The sequence below is a fragment of the Polyodon spathula genome, chromosome 25, assembly GCF_017654505.1.
Source record: "Polyodon spathula isolate WHYD16114869_AA chromosome 25, ASM1765450v1, whole genome shotgun sequence".
Lineage (NCBI taxonomy): Eukaryota > Metazoa > Chordata > Actinopteri > Acipenseriformes > Polyodontidae > Polyodon > Polyodon spathula.
The window spans coordinates 3,537,156-3,563,037 of NC_054558.1; the positions used below are offsets into that span (position 1 = coordinate 3,537,156).

The 25,882-nt window shown below is 45.4% G+C and overlaps 1 protein-coding gene across 3 annotated transcripts; it reads right to left on the reverse strand.

Annotated features, from left to right (window-relative positions):
- Window positions 1-25,593, reverse strand: LOC121300114 (protein kinase C and casein kinase substrate in neurons protein 1-like). 3 transcript variants are annotated; one of them, XM_041228527.1, is made up of 12 exons: window positions 25,481-25,593; window positions 23,478-23,533; window positions 17,386-17,468; window positions 7,335-7,469; window positions 5,182-5,338; window positions 4,691-4,926; window positions 4,293-4,448; window positions 2,898-3,073; window positions 2,124-2,244; window positions 1,750-1,877; window positions 801-997; window positions 1-346 (listed from the first exon to the last, which is right to left on the reverse strand). In XM_041228527.1, the coding sequence occupies exons 4-12, from the start codon at window positions 7,392-7,394 to the stop codon at window positions 237-239; spliced, it is 1,341 nt and encodes a 446-aa protein (XP_041084461.1). In that variant the 5' UTR covers window positions 7,395-7,469; window positions 17,386-17,468; window positions 23,478-23,533; window positions 25,481-25,593; the 3' UTR covers window positions 1-236. The 3 variants fall into 3 exon arrangements, with proteins under 3 accessions (XP_041084461.1, XP_041084459.1, XP_041084460.1); XM_041228525.1 differs by lacking the exon at window positions 23,478-23,533; XM_041228526.1 differs by lacking the exons at window positions 23,478-23,533; window positions 25,481-25,593 and adding an exon at window positions 18,744-18,953.
- Window positions 25,594-25,882: the final 289 nt, after the last annotated feature.

A 25,882-nucleotide genomic window follows, 5' to 3' on the forward strand; every position in this document is an offset into this window, starting at 1 on the left:
TATATATATATATATATATTGTCTATTGTTCTTTGTGTATATATTAAATAACTGCTTTTTCATTTCTCACAAAATTGATAAATATAGATATTGTCTTCTTTTTTTTTTTTACTAAGTTTGTTTTAGACTGCTTGATAAGAGTCTGGCAAGGGAAGGGTTAATCTTTAGTCTCTGGTGCAGAACGATTGGCTGGTACAGTCTGAGCTGCCCTCTGATTGGGTGCGCAAACCAAGTGACTAGATGGATTCCACGTAATTGGCCGGGAACAAGCCGTCCTGGCCGTTGCCGAGGCGACCCTTACACCAGCCCTGCTCGTCCTCCTCCCCCAGCTTCAGCAGCTCGTCTCCTGGAAACGAGAGCAATAACCGTGTAAGAACAGTGACACAGGGACCCGCGCAGCACAGTATGAATCGGGTGTTGCTCTCCAGTTTTCTCCCCAATGAATACTCATTCCCCACACAGCTGCTCAGGAGAACTGAAGGTCCAGTGGGTGTCCTCCGATCCCACGACCAAGCCAGCTTCCTCTTCTACCCCCAGAGTGGATGTCATCGTGCTACCTGCCTCTGGAGGACAAAGGCCAGTCCTGCAGGTGTTTGCCTGAGCTCACTGGGTGCCTGGCTGGTAGGGTCCGCTGTAGAGCGATGAAGAGAAACAGTCCCTGCTGGTTTTGCCTCGCTAGCCTGCAGGAGCGCCAGAACCGGTACGACTCACCCTGCACGCCACGCGGCTGTGCTTTTACCAGGGGAGCCACGCGGGGGACGCCACCACGTCGGTTATTAACACCCACTGAGAGCCCTCACCGGCTTTGAAGCTGAGCTCGTCCTGCTCCTGCCCATCGTAGTCGTACAGTGCCCGCACACGCACACCCTTGCCAGCAGGGGCCGCTGTCTCCTCCTCGAAGGGGTTAGCTCCTCCATTGGTCTCGCTGCCTGTGTTGGGGGTGTCCTCGTCAGACCACTCTGCTGAAAACACCTGGCTCCTGTCGTAGCTGCTCACACTGGGGGGAGAGAGAGAGAGAGAGAGAGAGATGAGGAGACCACTTTTAAGAATACTGAGAGAAATATTCCAGATTCAATAGAGAAGGCAGTAGATGGAGAGAGAGAGAGAGAGAGACTATGAGGATACCACTTTTAAGTTTCTTCAATATTGTGGTGTTTTTTTGCTACAAATATTCCACATTCAATAGCTAAGGCAGTAATTATGACCCTGGCAGCTGGTTTAGTTTGCTTCCGGTAAATGATTGAACTCACACTGCATCATTTCTTTAAAATATCTTCAATGAAAAAGACACCTGCTGTATCGAAGATGGGGAATATTTCTGCTAACCATGCTCTGTCCAGTACAAGAAAGGGACATTTCACGAGTCTGTCGTTATTTCTACATTTTGTTATAGTTTTATTTTGTTTGCTAATTCCCTGATGGTGAAAGCATGATGTCTTTAAAAGGTGGACATCAAAAACAAAGTATTCTACAATTTAGCAAGTATTGTTTTTCAGGTAAGCATTTCAATATTTAGGAACATTTTATAATATAGAGAAAAATATCAATTTTGAAAGTGACAATGCTATTTTTTCCTGCTTTAATACATATTGTATTTAAATCAATAGCCGTCTTTAACTAGCTAACCTCCCGCTGTCGATGAATTAATTGTTGTTGAATCACATCATGTAATGCATTTCTCGTACTCCTTCCACCCCGCTACACACACAAGTGGTCCAGTCCGTGGTCCACGTCCACAGAGCTGCCTACCTGCCCCGGTCCCCAGCCTGCACCACCTGCTCTACCCCAGAGGTGACGCTGGTCAGAGTGACTCCTTCGTTGGGCTTCTTCACCTTCTCTCGTTTAGTGATGGTGTGGGTCAGGTCAGGGTTGTACTCCTGCACAGGAAACAGAACAGTCACACTGGAAGCATCTACCATGTGTAACACACACTAGTGTGTAGAAACACACACGCACACACACATACACATGCACATACACACACACACACACACGCACGCACCCAGCGTCTCTTTACAGTCAAGTCAGTTGCCTGCTAGAAGACAGAGGAACGAAACTTAACCTGTAGTGGTGGCGCTGACCCTTTTTATCTTGGGATCTTTCAAATAAATCGATTACTGTACCTCGAACTGTGGCCAGTTCATGGGCATAGCAGGGCCGTGATAGTTATTAAACCACTTGAGATCTTCCTGCGCATCAGCAATGCGGACCGTCTGCTCCAGCTCTCTGTACACCGCTTCATAGCTGCAGAGAGGCAGGGAGACGGGTCAGTAACATGCATACGCCTAGTGCTGGGTCCAGAACTACCACAATGCCGCAGCCTCATTGAATACAGCGCTACAGTAATATAATGTAATAACTATGGGCTGAGTCCCTGCAAAGAGCAGGCCGTATGTGTTTATGACTGCACTTCAACATCAATCTGTCAGCACTCCAGGGCTGAGGTTCATGTTACTGTCAGGGAAGCAGAAGGAGAAGGGGGCGGGTGGATTGGAGGGAGGGATGGCAGGATTGGAGGGAGGGATGGCAGGAGGGATGGAGGGAGGGGATGGGTGGATGGCAGGAGGGATGGAGGGAGGAAGGGAGGGATGGCAGGTGGGATGGATAGATACAGGGATGAGGATGGATGGATGGCTGGAGGGATGGATACATGGAGTGAGGGATGGCAGGAGGAAGGGAGGAAGGGATAGAGGGAAGGAGGGAGAGATGGCAGGAGGGATGGATGGATGGATGGATGGATGGGATGGATGGAGGGAGGGGTGGAGGGATGGAGGGAGAGAGAGAGGGATGGATGGATGGATGGAGGTAGGGATGGGAGGCAGGATGGAGGGAGGGATGTATGGAGGATGAATGGATGGCAGGAGAGATGGATGGAGAGACAGAGGGATACTGCTCACCTCTGGTTCTCAGTGAGGTTCAGGTGTCTCTTGATGTCCAGCAGGACCTCCTTGAGGAAGCTGAGTCGCTTCTCCTCAAACTGCTGGCATGGGTCAAATACCTGCTCCATGCTCTCTATGTACTGAGGGGTGCTCTTGCTCAGCTCATCCAGAGCCTTCTCATACTTCTCCTTTGCCTGAAACCAATCCAGGGAGACAGAATCATGCCAAGCCCACCAGAGCCCAGCTCACACAGGCAAGAGACGTACCCCCAGTCCTCATGCATCTGCACCATCATTCTTCAGAAACAAAATACTCCTAACCAGAAACATTGAATTCAGAGGCAGGTAAGTGAAACCATTTCATAGTTGTTTAACAGAAACAAATTCCAAGCTCCTTTAATTACATGGCTGAGTTTTTTCATTCTGGTTGGGGTGCGTGTTTTAATTTATTTATTTTTTGACGATTTGGAGTTGAGAACCTAGCCAGGAAGACCCAGGAAACCAACAAATAAGCAGCCATAGCCCCGAGCAGTGTCCTTATTCATCACCACGCCAAGGTTAATTCTTGAAATGAAAGTGTGCCACTCTGCTGTATCCCCATCATGATGCATATTCATCCCCGCGGGGCGCAATGATAAGAATTCTGATATCTAACACAGCCTAATTTTCAATGCAGTATTACAACAAAGCATTTTAGAAGTGGTGCTGCTGTGCAGGGATCGACCATGCATTACACAAACCTGACAATGCTTTTAAAAGCGACTGTGGCTCCTGGTTAATGGTTTGTTGGAACCGGCCCTGTGGGCAGTGATTTGGCACAGGGCTCCAGTGACAATAGACCTAAAGCCCAGGCATTGCACTGGGTCTCACGCGCTCTCTCTCACAGCAACTGGGCCAAGGGCAATGAAACAGGGCTGCAATGACAGCACTGGAACAGCAGAACCGGTCAGCCTGAAATTAGCTAACGAAATGCATTTACCACGTTCAATTCCATACTTTTACAGCTCTGGCCAAAAGCTTTGCATCACCATACAGAATGAACTCCTTTTGCTTCATAAAGCTGAACGAAACCTGCCAAATAATGTTACACTAACATACTGAATTGCATAGCGCTCTGTAGTTTTCCATATGCTTAAACCAAAAACTGACAATATCATTTTGCAGTATCTTTGATTGCATGATGTTCAGCAACAGATCTAAATTCTGTTCATATAGTTCTTCTTTTTTTAAATGACGTCTCAATCCTACAATGCAAGGCATTTGGCCGCAGCTGTACTTTAATGCCTGTTTATTTCTTGCTTTGTAACTACAGCAGGTGCTTTTCTCCTCTGTTGAAACATGATGACACATGATGGAATCAGTCGCTGCTGCAGCGTCACCCCCTGTGGCTGTGCTCTCTCAACCCGTCTGTTACCTTCTGCACGTCCTGCTTGCACCTGTCCACCTTGTCCTGCAGCTTCTTCTGCTGGTCGGGCGTGACGGAGGCCTCTGCCTTGCTGTTGGCCTCCCGCACGGCTGCCAGCTTCTCCTCCTTGCAGGCCAGGTGGTACACCTTCTTGGCAGTCTCCACCTGCACAGGAGAGAGAAGCCCGGCGCTCAGACTAGATGCAGCCTCCACACTGTACTATGAAGAACAGTAGTAAAAGAACACTGCTGCGCACTGGCAACAGCTTGAGGACTCTTCACAGAGCCTTCAATATTATTAGGACATTCAAATCATGTTATTGGAATAGGCTGCTGTTCTATCTCAGTTGAGGATTGCTAACAGGGAAGCCAGCTTTGCCAGTGTTATTGAATGCATTTCCAAGTCACCTCTTTGAGTTTCTTGGCCCAGGGTTTCTGGGCTTTCCTGAAGCCGTCCTCTGCCTCTTTGGTCTCCTTGAAGCCGCCCATCATCTGCTTGTGGTAGGAGTCCTTCTGCCAGTTCTTGATCTTCTCGAAGTCTTCCGAGAGGAGCCCGTTCTTCACCTCCTGGTGCAGCTCGCTCACCTTATCAGCTTCCGTCATCAAAGCCATCCAGGCGCGCTCCAGAGAGCCGTACTGAGGACCTGCGAGAGGGAGGGAGAGAGGGAGAGACAGACAGAGAGTGTGAGTAGGGTTAGGGAGAGAGAATGTGAGAGAGAGGGAGAGTGAGAGAGAAGAGAGAGTGAGAGAGAGGGAGAGTGTGAGAGAGAGGTGAGAGAGGACACAGTGTGTGTGAGAGAATGTGTGAGAGGGAGAGAGGCAGTGTATAGAGAGAGACAGTGTGTGTGTGTGTGTGTGTGATAGGGAAACAGAGCCCCTCCTGCCGCCCCCAGCGGTACCTTTCTCGACGAGCTGTTTCCATCGCTTGGACCAGTCGGTGAGCTGCTGTGCGTACGCCTTCTCAATCTTGGCTCGCTCGTGGACACAGTTCATGAGGTCGTTACAGAGCCTGTGGCCATCGTCAATCCGCTTCACTGCTCGCTTGTAGTTACCCACCTGCCACACAAGGGGGAGACACGCAGCAGGTATTGAAGGAAAGGGGTGCGCTAGTGTTGCACCATCAGGGGTTTTAAAGTGAAGAAATAAAATAATAGAAATGAAAAGCTGAGCTGCACAGTGATCAGGGGTGCCGTGAAAATGCTACTGAACTTAATAAAGGGAAGTGTATCAATAGTTTACAATATTACATTTGGATACTCATACTGTACAGCTAATAGGATTTATCACACAGAGTAGAATAATCTCATAGCCATTCCCCTAATTATTAGACAAAAATAACCCAGCTCAATTTAATCCCTTTTTGTTGTTGCATGTAACTGCAACGGACCACCTAAGAAAGTCTTGGAGGCATCCAAGACCCCTCCCCCGGCCCTGCAAGGGGCATGTGCTAATGTTACCGGAGGGGGAGTGGTCATGTGGCTCTGCACGTGGAGTTATGCAAGTGCCAGGACCTGGGGGGGTGGGGGCTGTCATCCCTGCAATCCTCAATGCCCTTACAGGCCTTATACAACAGCATCAGATCCAGGGATTGGAGCTGACAACATAAGACAGGTGCTGCACAGTGCAGCAGGAGCCATGTGTGCCAGCCTGGGGAGCCTGCACAGTAGGGTCAAGGTGGCACGCCTGCAAACACTGGAACTGCAAATACAGAATTAGAGCTGTGGGCTTAGTAAAACAGAATGACACCACGACACCTTGTGAGATCCTGACACCCTCAATAACGTGAGCTGAAGAATGTCCTAACCAAGTTTCATCACAATTGGACAAGCGGTTCTCAAGTGAAAACGGAAGAGTGACATACTGGCAAAGACAGAATGACAGACATCTTCCTATACCCTGAGCTACTCTCAGGGACCTGCATTGACGAAAACCCAAATCCAAACACAAGAACACTCAGTTGTCTCACTGCAATACAATATACTTGGGTCCGCTCTTGAGCCCCTGGGTGTAAAAGAGGAAACTGGTCCGGTATGTATATTTTAGTATGCTGTTAAAAAGCAGACTAAACTAACTGAACTCCATATGCCAGGCAAATGTCATGATGAAACCCATCCTGGGTCTAAACCAGGTGACCTAAACTCCAGCAAACATCCTCTAGCAAGAAATCACAATTTTCACATCAGGAGTTACTTAACCTTGTGGCGGATCACTGAAATCCAAGCCCTTTCCATCGGACAACAACGCTTTGATCTGAACACAGATCTCTGTGCGCCCCGACAAACATCGACGGACCAATCAAATCATAGCAAGAAAGAGACTGAGCCATTTGATATAGGGTTTTGATGCACAGGAGCATGCGCGTCTTTGAAAGATGAAAGAAAAGCGCTGGACTTTTAGAACAGTTTAATAAACATCTAGGCGGCTTGCATGAGAGTCCCAGAGAAGTCCTTATCTGATCATCTCAGCAGATAGTTTCATTTGAAAATGACAACAAGCAACTGAGGTAATGACACAGTAAGAAACATCAAGTAAGTGATGACAGATGGGCTTCCCAAGTTAATCTTAATAAAAGTTATTTTTAGTGAATACAATCAGTCGTAGACAAAAGACATTCACTTTTTTTCCCCACTCAGGAGAATTGAAGGTCAGTGCGTATCTGGTCCCCATCACCAGACTTTATGCTTTACACCCAGGAGCTGCACTGTGGATGTTAGCTACCAGCCCTTGGTCAGCAGGGGTCGTTGTAGTGCAGTGAGGAGAAACAGTCCCTGCCAGTTTTACCTCCAGTGGGAGCTCCAGAGCCAATGCAACAGCCCCTGTGGAATCCCCAGCAATGATGGGCAACTTGGCACAGCCAGGAAGTGAACTTGTGCTTCCCTGACTGCATGACTCACCTTGCACGCCCCACACCCTTGCCTTCACCGTGAGCCATGCAGGGACCTTCAAAGCGTTCTTTAAATAACGCACACATTAACCTGTGTATTGAGGGCCCATTGTCAGATAGATCGGGGCCTATGATCTAGTCACTCCTATAGAAAGCAGGGTACGTTACCTCCCAGAAGCTGTCCGTGGCTTCATCAAAGCCTGCGCACTCATCGTAGGAGCCGGACATTATCCTGGATGTGGAAGCAGAGGCTGGAAGCTGGGAGTGTGTGCACCAGAGCTCAGATCGTCCTGCACTGAAACACTGACAGGGAGAGAGAGGGGCGAAGGGTGGGTTAGTTCACTATGAAAACATTTCCAACTAAATACAGACACTATTAGGAACATTCACCCACACAATGCCCAGGGAAATAAAGATGGACACAAAAAGCAAACAAGCTAATAATTCCCTCCCCTCTCGCACCTTTCAGCTTTTGTAGACTTGGGTTCAAATCTAGCTGCTCACGAGTTTTGTGATCTCACATTGCTAACTAGCCTCGGTAAGCAAGGAGAATACCCAGGAGGAAGGCAGTGTGCTCTCCGGTAAGCAAGGAAAATACCCAGGAGGAAGGCAGTGTGCTCTCCGTAATACCTTCAGGGCTAGATTGAGAAATCTGACAGATCAAACACTGAAGCACCTGCCAACCAAGCCCCTGCTAGGACAGCTCTTATACATTCCAGGGATTCCATTAGTATATATGGAGGTGAAGCTGTCCACACTGCAAGGTCACTAGTGCATCTCTCTCTCTCTCTGCTCAGATAAAGCAGGTCTGCGGTGCAAAAGCATTGCATTGAAACGTTAACTTGCTCAGCAATGCCTGGGCCCTTCGCAGGTTAATAACTATACACAGCAAGAACAGTGGAGCAAAGAGGGAACTTACAGGAACGGAAATCAGGTACACACTGCACAGCAGTGCTCGTTCTGCTATGTGTTTGAACCCAATCTCAACAGGGGCTACAATCTGCAATCTAATATAAGAGCCACAATCATACTAACAGTTAATTCCATTTGGTTCTGCTACTGATGGAAGTAAACAGAACTGCTTTTAAATTCAAACCAGCAACAAGGTGGCATTCCACACACCTGAGCATTCTCTACACCTGAGCATTCTCTACACCTGAGCATTCCACACACCCGAGCATTCTACACACCCGAGCATTCCACACACCCGAGCATTCCACACACCCGAGCATTCTCTACACCTGAGCATTCCACACACCTGAGCATTCTCTACACCTGAGCATTCTCTACACCTGAGCATTCCACACACCCGAGCATTCCACACACCTGAGCATTCTCTACACCTGAGCATTCTCTACACCTGAGCATTCCACACACCCGAGCATTCCACACACCTGAGCATTCTCTACACCTGAGCATTCTCTACACCTGAGCATTCCACACACCCGAGCATTCCACACACCTGAGCATTCTCTACACCTGAGCATTCCACACACCCGAGCATTCCACACACCTGAGCATTCCACACACCTGAGCATTCCACACACCTGAGCATTCCACACACCTGAGCATTCCACACACCCGAGCATTCCACACACCCGAGCATTCCACACACCTGAGCATTCCACACACCTGAGCATTCCACACACCTGAGCATTCCACACACCTGAGCATTCTCTACACCTGAGCATTCCACACACCCGAGCATTCCACACACCTGAGCATTCTCTACACCCGAGCATTCCACACACCCGAGCATTCCACACACCTGAGCATTCCACACACCCGAGCATTCCACACACCCGAGCATTCCACACACCTGAGCATTCCACACACCCGAGCATTCCACAGCTTTCCACACACCTGAGCATTCCACACACCCGAGCATTCCAGTAAATGTTCCAGTTGAATGGTTTAGCGAGCAAGAGATCGAGAGGGGAAGATAGAAAGAGAGAGGGAGGGAGGGGGTGGTGGGCACAGCACAAAATGAGAGAGAGAGAGAGAGAGAGAGAGAGAGAGAGAGAGAGAGAGAGAGAGAGATGTGAATTATACCGAGGGTGGCATTAGCACCGCTGTTCAGAGGTCATGTGATAAAGTGGGGAGGGAGGTGGGGAAAAAAGATGAACCCTGAGGTGTCCAATCAAACTGGCACACTGGAGCTGGCAGTGACAGGGGAGAGGGAGGGGAAGAGGCTGTTGAGTGAAGGAGAGAGGGAGCCGGACATGCAGTGCTGGCTTTCTGGATGATGTTACCAGTGCTGAAGGAGGGATGGAATTCAGGGAAAGAGGGAGAGAAAGAAGAAAGAGAGGAAAAGGGAGAGAATGGGGAAGGAAAACATGATAGGAGAGGTAGGGAAAGGGTAATGAAATAATGCAGGCTTTGTGTGTGTGTGTATGTGGCACTGTATGTTGGTGTGTGTGGTTTGTGTTTGTCTGTGAGCGTTTGTGTGCGCGAGCATCCCTCAATAACTGCAACCTGCTGACTGTGATTTTCCTTCATCTCTTTCTCGTTATTTACGCAGGCCTTTCCCGACGGCTCATCTGTGTTCTTTTCATTTTCATTTGGTTTCATTTATTTCCCAAACGTCTCCCTCCAGGCTGCAGCTGTTCATAAAGACAAGCTGCTGGGCAGCCAGCCCTGCAAGTCATGATACTCGTGCAGTTAAAGGTGTTGGGACCGAGGCTTTTTAAAATCTGTGTTTCCAAACGATTGCAGCTTCAGGGACTTGATCGCTCCACGAACACAAAGCTGTCAGAAGTGGATGAACTCAGTGTGCATGTGCGGGAGGGAACAGGCTCTGTGTGAGAGAGAGCGAGAGAGAGCCTGCAGGCAGCCCTGACAGCACGGAAACATTCTCAGCACAGACACTCTCCTTGCACAGAGCAAGTGAGACATGCTCCTGCTGGCACAGCTGCGGGCGTTCCAAGAGATATTCAGAATGGATTTGAGCTGAAACAAAGTCCTTAGTGAAGAGGGCCCTTACAAAGCTTACCAAAGTAAAGAGCATGGCTGTGTGTAACAGAGAACAGTGAAAGCATAATAAACTGCTACATTACAGTGTAAATGCACCCACTTTTATAAGGGTGTAGCTGCTTAAAATAAAAATGTATGCATGCAGACAATGTAACCAATCCAGGTAGGCAACAAAGACTGCTTTCTTTCTTTCAGTCAGTGCTAATGCTCCCACAATACCAGTCCATGCCGTTGTTGCTGCCCTTTTCAATTGTTCCTTAGGACAGAACCACTGCACTGTAGTCTCACTGCTGCATTGTCACTGAAGATCGCTTAGCAAAGGTACGGTGCAGAATGGCTGGGTGCAGATTGCAGTCTTCTCCTGCCGCAGTCCCTCCAACGTGCTTTGAAAAGCTCAGTGAGGCACTTCTAAGCACAATACAAACACACCCCTATTATCATAAGAGGATCACAGTTTGAGGAACTGCTTCTGGGTTTGGTTTCCTGAACTTCGATTCAGGCATCCTGTTCTCAGACATGCTTTTGAAATGGTTTGCTAAAAACTTTTTAAAACACTAATCATGTTCGGCCAGCTAGACAAGACCAGCGCCGGTTTTAAACTGGTCGTAGATTTCAACAGGTCATGTTGGTGCAAGAACTGGTCCCCCATTTTAAATGGTGATGCAGTAGCGACACTACAGTATGCTGGGCAATGGTAGCACAAGGGCAGCTACGAGTGAGTTAGCCTAGAATTTCCACTCAAGGGTCGTCAAATTCCAATCTGATGTCATCAGCATGTGGTAGGACTGTGAAATAAGATCACTTCATAAACCCCTATCAAAAACTCGGCCAGCCCGGGCACCAGCAACACAAGCGAACCTGGCACCTCTTTATATATCTGAAGATGTGAATTATTCAGCAGGGCTGCTACTAGATCTCCCACCTGAGACTGTCTGGGGACTCGCTAGTTAGAGTCCCGGAAACGGCAGAGCCATGAGGGGGGAGGGGCCCGACCCGTACATACTGTAGACTAAATGCACAAATGCATGCAAGCTGGCACTGTCATTCCCCCCCATTCCTCTACACCTGAGCATTCTCTACACCTGAGCATTCCACACACCCGAGCATTCCACACACCTGAGCATTGCGAAATTCAGTTTGGCCTTGAGGTGTTTGGGAAAGCACATAAGCTCACCCATATCCCCCCTCCACGCCCCAACCAGCTCCTTCTTCCCTCTCCTGTTGACATGGCAACACAGCCTTGAAAGATCACGCCGGCTCACGCTCATTAGCGGAAGGTCAACGGAACACAGAGGCAGCCCCAGGGGATTCTGGGAATCGATAAGACAGCAATGATGAAAGGATGGGGTGTACCCCAGTGACCTTAAAAAATGATCTTAAATTAACAACTCTTTCAGGACCATACTACGTGCGAACTTGCATTAATCCCAACAGCGTATCGCAACGCAATCTCATTTCGCTGTCCATACTCAGCAGCGGCAGACAAACGTTCCTTTTTTAATGTTTCTAAGATTATCACAAGGGTCGAAGTAATTATGAGCTGCACAGCTCATAAGTCAAATAGAGGAGCTAGTGCTTTCTCCAGTGTACACATTGGGATCTGTATATGTAGAGATCCTCCAGTGATGGTTGGGTGTCATTGACACTGGTATCCCAGGGGGAAGCGACCCATACAATCAAACTAGGTATTTCTGGAAAGAGGAGGTATGAGAGTGCTCTGGGAGCACTGGGCTGGATTCAGAGTAATGCAAGCCCCAGACTTCAAATCAGAAGTCTTTGAATTGCAGACCTCAATTATCGCTCAGTAACTCTCGTGGGTGGGAAACAAGCATGGATTAATTTCACCGATCCAGGGGGGGAGATAATGAGTCACGTTTGCAGAGCAGAAATGTAAGAGAAGCGTAGAAGGTTTGCTGAGAGTCTGAAATGAGATCGAGAGAGAGAGAGCGACGGATGGATGATCATTCATTACAGCACGGTAATTTGCTATGGCTTCGCAAGTCAAGTCTTAAGCTTTGTTTGAGTCGCTCGATCATGTTCTCAGGCTTTCCACTTCTAAGACCCCTATATCCCCTTCAATCACTGCATGTATAATTGTACCATCTAAAGTTTACTATCTATGTATCTATTTTATAATGCATAATGTTTTATTTTCCAAAGTTTTGTCAAGGCAGCTTCTCAAACTCCGTAAGAGTTCTCACCAACTGTTTTCCAAAAATATAATTTAAAAAATCATGATCGAATGCAAGCTATAGAGTGAATACTGAGAATAGCCTGTGTGCTTGGGGGAGCTGTGGCCTTGTCAGGACCGCTTCCACAACGAAACAACACTGTGCTGCAGATACTCAGCCAAGGCCAGTCTGTGACAGACACTAAATCAGCCTCCAGGCAAGAACCAGCGTTGAATGATTTAGAGATTTCCTGCAGCCTCGCACTGAATATATACGCTGACGTATCTCAGGAGGTAAGCAGGCTCGCTTTCTGAGAAGAACTTCTTGGACTCTGATCTAATCGGTACTGAAAAGCTAGGGGTTAGTAACTGGATTCTGATCAGGTCCTCACAGAATTCTGACAACGATTCAATAAAAGGCAATTCAAATAATATCTGTACAATGCTAACGACTGCTTTCACACACCCAGATCAACAACCATCCTCTGCTTGTAATACCGGCTCCATTCGTACATGCTAGTATTCTTTCTATATCTAATTAGGGGTTCTAATTGTTTAGAGTTTCAATATTATACAGATATTAAATGTTTCCAATTTTGCCTGATCGTTCCAGCTTCATTTTCAATATGCGTAAAATACAGATGTTGGTGTTTATACAGGAGTGGCTACAAAGCGCTGGTTACTTATTTAATATTCTGTATTCATTCACAGTCTCCTCCGAACACACATGAGTTTGATAGATTTTTTAAACTCTGCTCCATTCAATTCAACTCAATTATTCAATTAAGACAGCTTTAAACGAGTCAGCACAATCACTGCTGAGAAACAGACCACAGCCTGCACTCAGATTCCGAATGAACAAGCCTCAGGCTTCCCCGTTCTAATGCTCTAATGGGCAATTCAGTGAGTAGCTGGATAGAGTGCATTCTCACTGCAAGTCGAATCTACAGAGATCTACAGATCTGGCAGCAGGAAGCTTCTCTGAACAGAACCACACGTGAATCATGTTCCACAGTACAGCCTATTGGCAGAGCCACCTCCTGGGTAAAGACAGACAGTTAATATTAATAGACAGTAAGGTAACCTATAGCAATGGCTTCTTAACGCCTTCGCATGTTTGTACATGACCGCTGCAGGAAGGTGCTTTGGAATCCCATTTCAATGGATTCATTGACTGCAACAATTAAACCGATTCCTCGATTACTGATCGCCATATTTAACGAGCCCTTGATAAACCACGCATTGATAGATTAAGCTAGGAACACTTTCTTTTCCTTTTGAATTATTTTTTTTGTGGCAGTAAAATGTACGCCTTCTTGCTTTTTTAATAATAGAATCGACAGTTATAGATTCCCCCCCCCCAGTCCATACACTCTATTACTGATGTATTTGCAGGTTTGGATGAAGACTGCCCTTGTTCTATGCCTCTTGCTTTTTGAATTATAAAGTCTTCTGAACAGGTCGATTACTGCTGATTATTACCAGTGCGATAATTAATAAGGATTCTGGTCATCAGTTGCACGACGTTGTGAGGGGTCTAGAATGTTTGGGAAGCCCTGTCACACTGTTTCATTTTAATATGCAGGAAAGGGTTGGCTGAGCTGGTGTTTGTTTTGCAATTGAAGTGGCAGAGCGCTGATGAACAAAGCTGGTTTGATTTCCCTCTAGCATCATGTATTTTCAACAGTGGTAATCTCCAGGGCATTTTATTTTTTATTGCATTAATAAAAATGCCTTTAAAGTCTTAACACAGCCTCTTCTCACGTAGTAAAAGCTTTTAGTGTCACACAAGTTAGCAAATGATCTCTTCATTCTAACTTTGACTCATTTATTACAGCACTTCATGCAATGCCGATAATGCATGCAATAACAAAAGCAGATGTGCTGAATGCTGTTGAATCATCACTGAATCAATCTGAAGCCACATTAGAACGTTACAAGGATGATGCTTGAATTCACACATTAGAACGAATGATTTCAAATGAGTAATATAAACTCTTTGAAATCCTGTGCGCATTGTATAATCCTACATGCAAACGTATTCTGTAGCGTGTGCATGTGCGTTCCCCTCTACACCCCCCCCACCACACCACCACACCCCCGAGCCCCGGATTCTCTCTACTCCGCGTACGTCTCTGAAACTGACTGCACTCAGCAATACTGCGAAAAGCAAAGTCTAAGAGTCCGAGCAAACGATTGTTTAGGGCGACGTGCTGCGCCAGGCTTGTTTTAAACATGGACGGGCAAATCTCAGAGGCAAAATTATTTTCCAGATATTTCATATGCTGTTCTCCCTGTTTAGTACCAATGCAGCACGGACAATAACCCCATTACAACCTCAACCCAGGAACATTCACAGTATAGTGAGCCATATCTATTCAAGCACTCCTGTATTCACATTACAGAGAAGCAGCGCATGCCTGTTTGCTTGAGTGTGTTATGCACAGCATAATGGGACACATTCACCAACGCATATGGACTGTTGTTTTTTTTTTGTTAATACATTTTTCTGTCTAGAAAAGTCAATGAATATCAGACCTCACTGAATTATTGATAAAAGGTTTTTAAAAATGCTTTATGAATAGGGGCCACTGTCACCCACTCGAGACTCATATTCACATGTGTTTTTATGTCTCCTTATTTCCGCCTTTGCTTTTTCATCTCTTTTTCGCCCTGTACACACACACACACACACACACACACACACACACACACACACACACACACACACACAATAGATTCCTCTGCTGTGCCCCCATTGCTCTCACCAGCCCTTAATATGGTCACCATAGCAACAGCGAGCCCATCCCCCTCCCTTTCTCTATGCTCCACTCTACTGGCATCAATCTGAGCAGTCCTGAGCTGTAAACAAGTTGAAGAAGCTAGGGCTCTCTCACACAGCGCTGCACATCCTCAACCCCTCCACGCTTCCATCCTCTCTGGGGTTAATGCCCACCCTCTCGTGGGTAGGAGATAACATGTACAGCTGAACTCTAGGTTACTGCTTCCATTTTAAAAACTGTTTTCTCCAATGGTGACTAGCAAGACTGGTAGAGCACTGACTGTGATATTTCTGTGCAGGATAATGGAGGACACAGTGTCTGGCTTCATCATCAACATGAACAGGGAGCTGCCGTTGGGATGTAAGCCAGCCTGGGGGAGAGGGCAATGCGCTCATGCCACCTGACTGGAACCCTGATTGCTGTTCCAAATAGACAGATACGTGTTGAAATGAGCACGTCCCAGCCTAGCTAGCAGATATTAACACGCTGCACTCTAACATATCATGCACGTTCTGCTCCCATTTTTTCGCTATCGCAGCTCTATGAAAATGAACACATTTTTGATGGCAGCTGATGTCTGTTTGAGGCTATGTGATCATCTTTTATTTGGGAGATTTTGTTTAATTTCTGAGTGGGGTTGAACTTAGCCTGAGGGTTAGAGAACAATCCTGCGTGGAGGAAGATAGCTCATTTAGTCAAGATGAACGGGCAAAACTGGTTTCCCAGTGAAAAAAAATGTAAATAATAAAAGTCTGACATAGCGGTATTAGTAAATTATTCATACTCCTAGTTAAACTCACTTGACTTGTTCACTTAACATTCTAGCAAATGAAAAATATATCTGTAGCTCAAACTGTTGCAGAAATGCCCTTGTGTCGATGCCACTGATAAAGTCTTCTGGTCAAAAAATGTGTCTTAGAATCTCTAGGTTCTAATGCTGTGTCGCTGGATTTCACGCCACACCCTGAACAAGGAATTCTCAGGACACTCTGCTGCACAGTGTTTCCCTAGCGGATTGCAGGAATCACAGCGGTTTTACTGACGGCCCTGCTCTCGATAAATCTGCCATCCCTCAGAATAAAGGCATTTCAAGCTGGCGCTCTCTCAGAAGTCGTTTCTTTTGTTTTCTGGCAGGACGAGATCGAGTACTTTACAAACCTTTCAGATCAGATCTGCTGTGTCTGCTCAACCCCTTGGAAAAAGCAGAGGTCAGTTTAATTAGATCTGGGCAGAACCCCCCCCCCCCCAAAAAAAACCGCTGGTTGTCCCCTCGGCTCACTAATTCACTTTCAGGAGCGCACAGTACAGCAGAAATAAAATGAGAGGATGATTATTATTCCCCCCAGACTCGCGTGTTGGTACAAGGCTTTGTTCTTCTTGTCTGCAAACCTCCTTTCTGAGAATAAACACGTTTCCAGAGACCCTAACATTATCTTTGCTAGCTAATGAAACGATCGAAACGACCAGATGACACTTTTGGAGGTCGTGTGGGGACCCTTGCCCCCCCCCCCCCCAACCCCCCCCCCCCCCCCCCCCCCCCTCCCCGAATCCTGTGGCATGGGGTCCAACTAAAATACCAGCAGAACCATTAACAGACCGCAGCATCGGCAAACACTGCAAAGCGATCCTGATGCACTGCCAGCTGTCTGTATTGATTCAAAGCATTCTGAGTCTGATCGCTGGGATTTCAAACACCTGTGCATGGCGTGTCCATCGAAGACCTGGCACAAGACGCAGAACAAAGTCTGTATTTCATGTTTACAAGCAAATGCGACACCCGATAAAAAAAAAAAAAAAAAAAAAAAAAAAGTGTTTTGCCACACTGGCACACCGTTACACGATAAAGTAAGGCTTAGTTTTGCTACTCCAGTGCCAATGTATATTGCTCTTTAAAAAAGTATAAATCTAAATATGTGAATGGCCCTATTTGTTTGTGATGTGTCCAGTGTATTTTACATAACAGTCCCATCAGAGACTTGAAACACAGGCACAGAGATTGGCTACAAACCCCAGCCTTCTCTCACAAACAAACAAACGACGAAATAATAAGAGTTACAGAGTGCTTGAGAAGAGCGTGTTGATGTGCATCGACTGGCGACGATATCAAGGTTACAGGAGCCCCCTCATGAAAGATTCACAATGCTGACCGTTTAGTCTCATTTAATAGTCATAATACAGGTCTAATTAAACGTGCACGACCGACACTGCTGCACTCTATAAAGCACTTTCCAGCCAATGCAGATGACTGCTCCACTACGTTAAGCAGCCCAGCCCAGTATCTCGTATTGCCTACCTTTTTAAACAGTAAACTGCTCAGGTTTCCATCCGCCCCAGGGATTGCTCACTGACAGAATTCCTGCAGCTTTAACCTTTCCCCTGTAAGAAAGGAGAGACCCAATTAAAGGACAAACACAAGCCACATACATGACACTCTGCTGGGCTGAGCACGTCTCCAACCTGGACTCTGATCAGCCACACCCACAACTATAAAACACTCAGTGAGAGACGAAGAAAGAACAAAAGAAACTCAATCAACCCAATGGAAAGGGTTTCACTGGCGATACTCAGTACTGCTTCACATGTTTCTGTGACTGTGTGATGTGGACTTCGCCCCCATAACTGGTAAAGCGTGAAGGATCTCTTATTGGTCTCTTTGTTTCCTTGCCTTCATGACCTGCTGTAGCTCGTGCCAATCATACCTGCGCAAGGCTAGTGTCTAAAATGAGAAAAACCCGAATCAAACGGTTTGTATTCGATTGCAATACATCAAGACGAGCGAATAATGTTTAATTATTCATACTATAGAAATTACCGTATAGGAAGCTGTGAGATACAAGAGGGGTTGATTTGTGTGTGTGTGTGTGTGTGTGTGTGTGTGTGTGTGTGTGTGTAATATATTTCAGATATTGTTTGGTTACAGCTGGCATGGAAATACAATTTGTTTGCAGGATACTTTTTAAAAACTAGAATGCCATCATTTGCTGGTTGGTTATATACTGTAAGTCTGTGTATTTTGACAGTCCTCTTCCACAGCAGTCACATGCAGTACAGTAGATATTAAAATATGCTTTATCCACCCACCATCTGTCAAGAATTTTTTTTTACCTCTTCAGAAGGTGGCAACACAACACTGCTTTACATTGCAAGACACACAGCATAGATGGGAAGTACTGACACACCTGCACCTCAAATGAAAGGGGAGAGTTGATGCAACATATATATATATATATATATATATATATATATATATATATATATATATATCTATATATATATATATATATATATATATATATATATGTTGCATTATGTAAAACATAGAAGAATAAAGCAAAATGAATGGATAAATACACTCAATACCACAGATGTCTGAAGGTTTAAATAGAAAGGAATTTACTACATCATTAATGATGTAGTAAATGACATCACAAGCACATTCATAGATAAATAAGTGTAGTTACCATGGCATCAAAAGCCTAGAAGTAACCCCACTGTTTGTTTTCAAGTACACATTGGGAAGCTGGCTCTTTTGAGCAAAAACGTATGTATATAAGTTGGGCGCAATATTAATTCAATGAACGAGCACATTTCAAAACGAAACCTCAGGCAGTTCTGTTCCAGTTTCGTTTCTCAGGATGCTCACTCACTCACCCTCCAGTTCCACGGTTCCCAGACTCCAGCTGGGAATTCTGAGCAGTACCGGTTTAGATTCTCGCCCCTCGTTCTTTCTCTCGCTCGCTTTCTCACTCTTTAAGTCCTCTCTCCTCTGTATGACATTCTGTGGCTAAATCTCTTTTTCCCAGTTTCTCTCTCGGTCTCTCTCTTCTTTGCTCCTTATCTCTCGCTCTCTCTACCTTTTCTCAGCGTTCCTGATTGTGTCCCTCCTCCTTCCAACAAGGACAGGAGATTAGCGGGGCAAAGATCAGCTCTGACATTAACGAGGCATTGTAGTCAGCCAATCGCTTTCCCCAGGCTCTGCCAGGAGAGCCTGCGGACTGGCTGAAAATGTGCAGCCACAGGGATCCTGAGACACCGCAGTGCCAGCGTGTGTGTGTGTGAGAGCGAGAGAGAGAGTTTCAATACATCAATATGAGTGAACACCTTCCAGTAAGTGTCTAGGGACTGCAGGAAAGCACAACAGTGTTACATGAAACTACATGCTAATGCAATGCTGTCCTTTAGGACAGTGTGGTTGGGAGACAGAGCTCTGTCTTATAAAGAGAAGTGCCAGTGGGCTGGCATTATAGGGCAAATGGAAGCCAGAACCACACCTCCTTCATAACTTCAGATGGGATCCTAATACCTGCGGTACAGGATGCGTTTGTCAAGGTCTGGTGGACCAGTGGTTCTGAAATGGCATCACAGTCTATACTGGTTCACGCCATTGTTCTACCGCTGCAGTGCCATTTAGCCTTTGAGGCTGCCCTGTGCTGAACCATCGTACAGCCACTGCCATTCAAGGTGATCGCTTGGCAAGCGTTTGTTTAAACTTGCAACATGCCAGGAAGGGGATGATGCAATATTCATGTACTTCTATAAAACTCATACCCCCCCCCCCCCACACACACACACACACACTAGCTGTCCCGCCCCTAGGGGCAGTAAACTCTTTCACAACTCACACTTTAAATGAGCCAAATCGTCCAAGTGCACTTCGGACACCCCCTGTGTTCATCCAAGAGTCATATTCAGGTTTATCAGATGGGTGTCACATAAGGCAAGGCGTGGTGTTAAAGCTGGAACAGCCCCCTTGCTTACACTGGGTCACAGCTACGAGTTACACAGGCAACAAGAGCGCCAGTTTAGAAGATGAAGCTTGTTATCGAGCTACAGGTTACAGCCACGTCCATAGTCGGCACAATCTCAGTCCACTCTGTTTTGCACGGTTCTGGTTCTGGTGGTCTGGTAGTGTTGGCAGTCTTTGGACAGTGTTCTGGCACTCCTGGACAGACCCTGTCTCATTGCCAGCCTCTCTGTTCTCTGAATGCTCATTAACAGCAAGAGACAGCGGCAGACACATCACGTCCACGCAGCCGTGTCCCTGCCAGGCAGCAACGCAAGCAGCTGGGCACCGTGAGGAGCCTTCACAACATCACAAGATAAAGTTTCAAAATCTGTTACAGGAGCCTCGTTGAGTCAGCGGTAATCGTTTGCATAGGCAGCAGCTAAAAATGGATACATCGCACATTGCCACACAATAACCTTTGTTTGACCTACAGTTTAAGTGTTCCAAGGCACATTCATTTTCTTTAAACTGACGGCCACCTTGTGTGAATTGGAAGACAATGCAAAACAGCTTGCCAGCCAGGCTCAGTTTAACAAGTTTCAGAGCAAGTCAGACCGGCCAGTGCCTTTGGTTTTTTAACATTGGAATTAGTTGTGGTGTTCTATGCATGGGATAACATAGTATAGAGGTACTGGAATTGAAAATGGAAGTTTGAAATGCCTAAGTTGAGGTGTGTCTCTCTAAGAGCACTAGACCAGGATTGAAGCAGCTCTCAGTCCTGCTGTGTGGCTCTCTCAAGCGGCCGGAAAATAACTTCACAAGGAAGCAAGATTCATCCCTGGCAGAAACACTCCTGTTTCTAGTAGACAAACAAACCAGGGGCAGCCAGAAACAAGGAGGTGGCATCCTGCCTACCGAGGCATATAATTAAGAATTGCACTGCAAACAAAACAGCACACCCACCTGCCTTTAAAGAGAGTGGCTACAGTCCATGTTGCTGCAATCAGAGCCACACAGACTCCTGGCATAGACTACAGAGCCGTGCAATGAAAGTGCTTTGAATGTGCATCTGTAGCGTGACAGTGTACTGGTAATCATATGAAATGTGCTGGTAATGTTAAACCAGTTTGCAGGAGGTGACATCGCCATACATACAGTTGCTAAGGCAACTCCACTTGGCCTTAGGCTTAAAATGATAAGGCAGGTGCAGGAATGTATGGGGAAGGAGACATGCAGTAAACAGATAACCACAGTAAGCTTTTACAGGAGAGTAGTGTGTGGTTGGTTGCACCTGTGTGCAGTAACTCATTGCTGTTGCTGACAATTATAATTAGTAAGATAACAGAAAAAAAACTGTAGACACCCAGTCTCTGAGCTGCTAGAGTATAAACACCAGGCATAGAGGCGACACAGGCAGAGAAGCTCCCAGACCCCCAGATCATCGACAGCACCAGTGTATCCCCCTGAGGCTGTATCTCCCAGGGGTTCAGGTAATCTGATCAATTGCCTATCTCTGTTAAGTGTCTAAACAGTAACGTTCATGTAGAATGTCATGTGGGTATTTGTCATACAGGTCATTAATTATAATGGTCGATTACTGATTATCATGATAATCCCAATTATCTTTTTGACTGATACTCATTTTTCAGCGCAATGAATGATCAAGTAATTACTGATCATAAATCTCACGACAAGCAATTGTTTTGCCAAGCCTAGCTTATAGTGAAGTGAGTACAATGGCCCACTGCTTCTGCCACTCAGGATGACTATCCCCGGAGCCCAGACCCACCTGACATGACGACCTCGACCCCTCGCTGCCCAGAGCACTCCATCTACACCCTACCCCAGTCCTAGAGTTACAATCTGTACAGCTCGGCTGCAAACCTGAAACCTGCATATTACAAAGCCAGCGACGCTTTTAACTTTCCTCAGCATCCCTATTAACTGCCCAGCGCTGGCTCTCCAGTTTCCCTCGGCTCAATAATTATTGACCGTGCGTAAATAAATGACGACGCAATTCCTTTAAAAGGGGATGACGGGAATCTTTCAATTCATTTCTTAAAGGACAGAGTCTCCTTGGCTTGGATTATGATAGCTGATGTGTTCAGTGTGTGTGTGTTCAGTGTGTGTGTGTGTTAAGTGTGGGGGTGTGGAGGATTGTCAGCTGACACGTCACTGAAAATGAAGCTTTCCAAATAGCAGAATGTGGTATTCTTGTTTCTGAAGTTTTCGGCCCCATTCTCTATTCATTCTGGTAAGACTTTGCATTCAGCGAACATATTTTGCTAACAAACTACTGGATTCAATAATAGAAAAATAAAAAAAAAAAACGTCTGCCTGTATCCCTTCCTCATTCGATCAAATGTATTTATTATCAATGAAGAGCTTTGTAAAGTTTGGCATCTCCAATGGTCTGTGCAACCAGAAGACCTCTGCAGTGTAGCTACAGCGTTACATCTGATATATCTGCAGATCAATAACAATGTTAATAAAGGGTTATGACAAGTGTAAGTAAAGCATTAGCACTCATTTTGTTTGACCGCCAAAACACGACTGAACTGCTTTTATCTGTATTACTGAAAAATATCACTACCCTTCAATAACATCTGCGCCAATGGCTTTTTACAGTGTAGTACAGACATGCTTGCACAGACCTGGTTATGAGTAACCTAGAGGGTAGGCGCTTTGTTTTGGTGAGGTTTGTGTTTTAGTGCCAGTGCTGAAACGGCTCCAGACTTGGTTGTATTGAACCCGCTTGTTCATTGCTGCTTTTGTAACGATATCGATGCCTGCAGCAGCTAAAGCAACGCTTCTGTTACTCTGGGCTAAACAGACTGCGTCACAGTCCCAGGTGTAACTCTTTCAAACGTAATTAACGCAGAGAAAGAGAACGCATTCTATCAATGGGGATATCCTATCGGGCAAAGAAGCAATCGTGACCGCTGGAAACTGCTTCACACAGCACTGCAGGGTTTCACTGAAGGAAACGAATAACAACACAAACGTACTTTTATTACTGTGCCGTTATGAGAAGGCACGACTCAGTTTAGTAGGCTCAGAAAAATACGCTACAATCACACTTTCGGTTTATTTTGCTGTTCAAATTGCATGTCCCTTTAACGATAGTTTAACTGATTGTGCAGGTTACCATGGGGAAGAGGAATAGATACTGAGGCAATGGGACCGCCTGCCCACTATTTGAAAACACAGGGCTGGAATAAGATGACTGTATTCCTTCACGATCACACGATACGAAAAATATTGAGTGCAGCAAGCGTTCAGAAGTAAGGGACGCGCCTGATTGAAACACACATCCCTGGGGTTGCTGTCCGGACTGTTCCCCATTGACTCTGCACATGACCTCTTCCCGACAGACTTGTGTATTAATGTTCAACTGCATTCACAACGCTGCAGTTCTGAGACAGGTTTGAGGTGTCAGAATCGGTTTCATTTCCTAAAACTATAACGGTTTAAACCCAGAAAAAGAGCTGCAATACATTTCCACAATACCCATGTGTATAAGACTGCTGCACTGGTGCATATATGAGACTAGCCTATGAATTAGCACTGAACATTAAATAACTTTAGATTTACTAATGCAAAACCACTAAAGCCAACATCCAGCCATACAGTCGAGGGTAAACACAGAGTTTACTCACTTCCAATTCCAGGACCAAAGTGTTGCTCACTCCTCCTCTCCTGTGATGAGCAAAGCCTGGCAATGCAAGGGTTAAAGCAGACGCATGTTCCAGTCTATTATATAAAGTGTTACTCACTCCTCCTCTCCTGTGATGAGCAAACCCTGGCAATGCAAGGGTTAAAGCAGAGGCATGTTCCAGTCTGTTATATAAAGTGATACTCACTCCTCCTCTCCTGTGATGAGCAAAGCCTGGCAATGCAAGGGCTAAAGCAGAGGCATGTTCCAGTATCAACATCTCTATTTCACATGCATCTGATAACACGTATAATTAACAATCAAACAATCAATCAATACTGGTTCATTTACAAGGCTATCATTTGCATCTTGAATCAAGAGCCCATCCATGAATGGAGTGCACACGCAATCATATGCTTATAATGACCAATTTCGTTTTTTTTTTTTTTTTTTTTTTTTTGTTTTTTGTTTTTTTTTACAATCACCCAAACACTGATCTTACATACAAGTTTTATCTTGCGGGTTGTACAATGATGGTCGCTGGTTTTAACGAACGTGGGTCAACTCTGGAATTCGTTATCAGACCCAGAAGCTTGAAGCTAAAGCAAGCAGCTTGAAATTTCAATTTCGTATTTGCCTGACTTCGCCCCCCCCTAACTTTGTGTGAGGTTTGCAATCATTCTAAATTGATTGAAATGACTCCAATACTGTGGTTTTTTTTTTTTGGTTTTGCTTTTTATAAATCGCGTCTACGGTAGTTGCCTGCCATAGATTTCTGCAAGGCTACACTAGCCAAAGCATCTTCCGAGAAGGAAAGACAGCGCCACCTAGTGATCTGCTCCCTTGTCTTCTGGTACTGCATTAGCTGTAGCACTCGATGGTGTCGGGACTCGCTAATATAAAGACTTTCGCTGTAGCCTGATCTAGTTGACATGTCTGTAGCAGACACCTGAACACAGACCTGTTTAAACACATGGAATCCACCACTGCATTGCTTTACAAATAAATAAAACCCAACTAATCTCTCTTCTTTGATCCCCTCGACAGGTTTATGGCAATACACTAGTGCTAGTATCCTCTTCTTTACATACTGATGAATATTGAAGATTGGACAATCTATATTCAAATTCCAATGAATCCACAAACAGGCTGTACTGTAAATCCATACAGATCGTAATCGTTTCTATTCGTTTATGAATTCCACATCTCGACTGTTTTTTTTTTTTTTGTTTTTTGCTTTTGTAAAATGTTTAACAAATAGAAAAGTCAACTGGCACAAAATGTGAAAAGGTTGCGTTTTCTGCTTTTTTTTAAACCACATTGCATACAGCTCCGCTATCCATTCGCGCAGCGTGCTGTGTATAGGAGGTCTATTTTGCTTATTGCCGTCCCGACAATGAACAGATAACTGTTTGAATACAGCACGACCTCTGCTGAACTGTCTTCTATCAACGGCATCTTACACTAACCCTCCTCTGCACCGCGCTGCTCTGTTTACTGTGAGAGGCATTGCAATGCAAGTTTCAATTGGGTTTTTCCACCGAATCTGATTATCACAGCGGGGGCACATTCTTTAGCGAGATCTGTTAGCTCTGTATTAAATCAATTTGAAACTCTACTGCAGGTATTATTTGCTTGTTTTAAATAATAAAAAAATATTTGATTTTCTTATGTGATCTCTCTCTCCATCTCTCATGTTGTGGTTTTACAGAAATCCCGCTTCTCTATGCATTTGCCAGTCCAGTATAATTAATACAGCATTTACCCCGAAAACAATTGTTCTATTAGAAAAAAAAATGCAACAAGAAATATCAATACAAATTACATTAAAGGGGAAAATGACGTCAACATAATAAAACCCATACAGGTAATACTATAACAGGTGAAACGTAAATGCAAGCTCAAACCGTAAAGGGTAAGCCAGTACCGGTCTAAATTAATAAAATACACCCTAATGATTTTTCAATGCTTTTTTTTTTTGTATGGATAAATGTATTACTGACTTACCCGATGCGGGTTGCAGCAGTCCAGCTGTATGGAGCGATAGCTGCCAGTCTCTGTTGCAGCGATAGAAGGTGACCCCGCTTTGCGAGTGGCCCAGCTGCATCCGCGAGATCTTGATAAAAACATCGAGGGGGAGCTGCGCAAATATGCGGTGCATATTAATGAGATGGGCGGGGTTTCTGCGAGACAGCTTATACATATTAATGACTAGCTTGTTTTTTTTTTTTTTTTTTTAAGCGATGTAAAACACCTCCAAGCGATAAGCAATGACAGGTATGTATTACCCAACTGCTAAATAATACAAATACGTTGAATGCAAAAAATAGAAAATACAAGTTGCAAAGCTAGAAACGGTCAATCATATCATTCATAACTACAATATAGTGGTTGCTGTGTGCGGTGTGT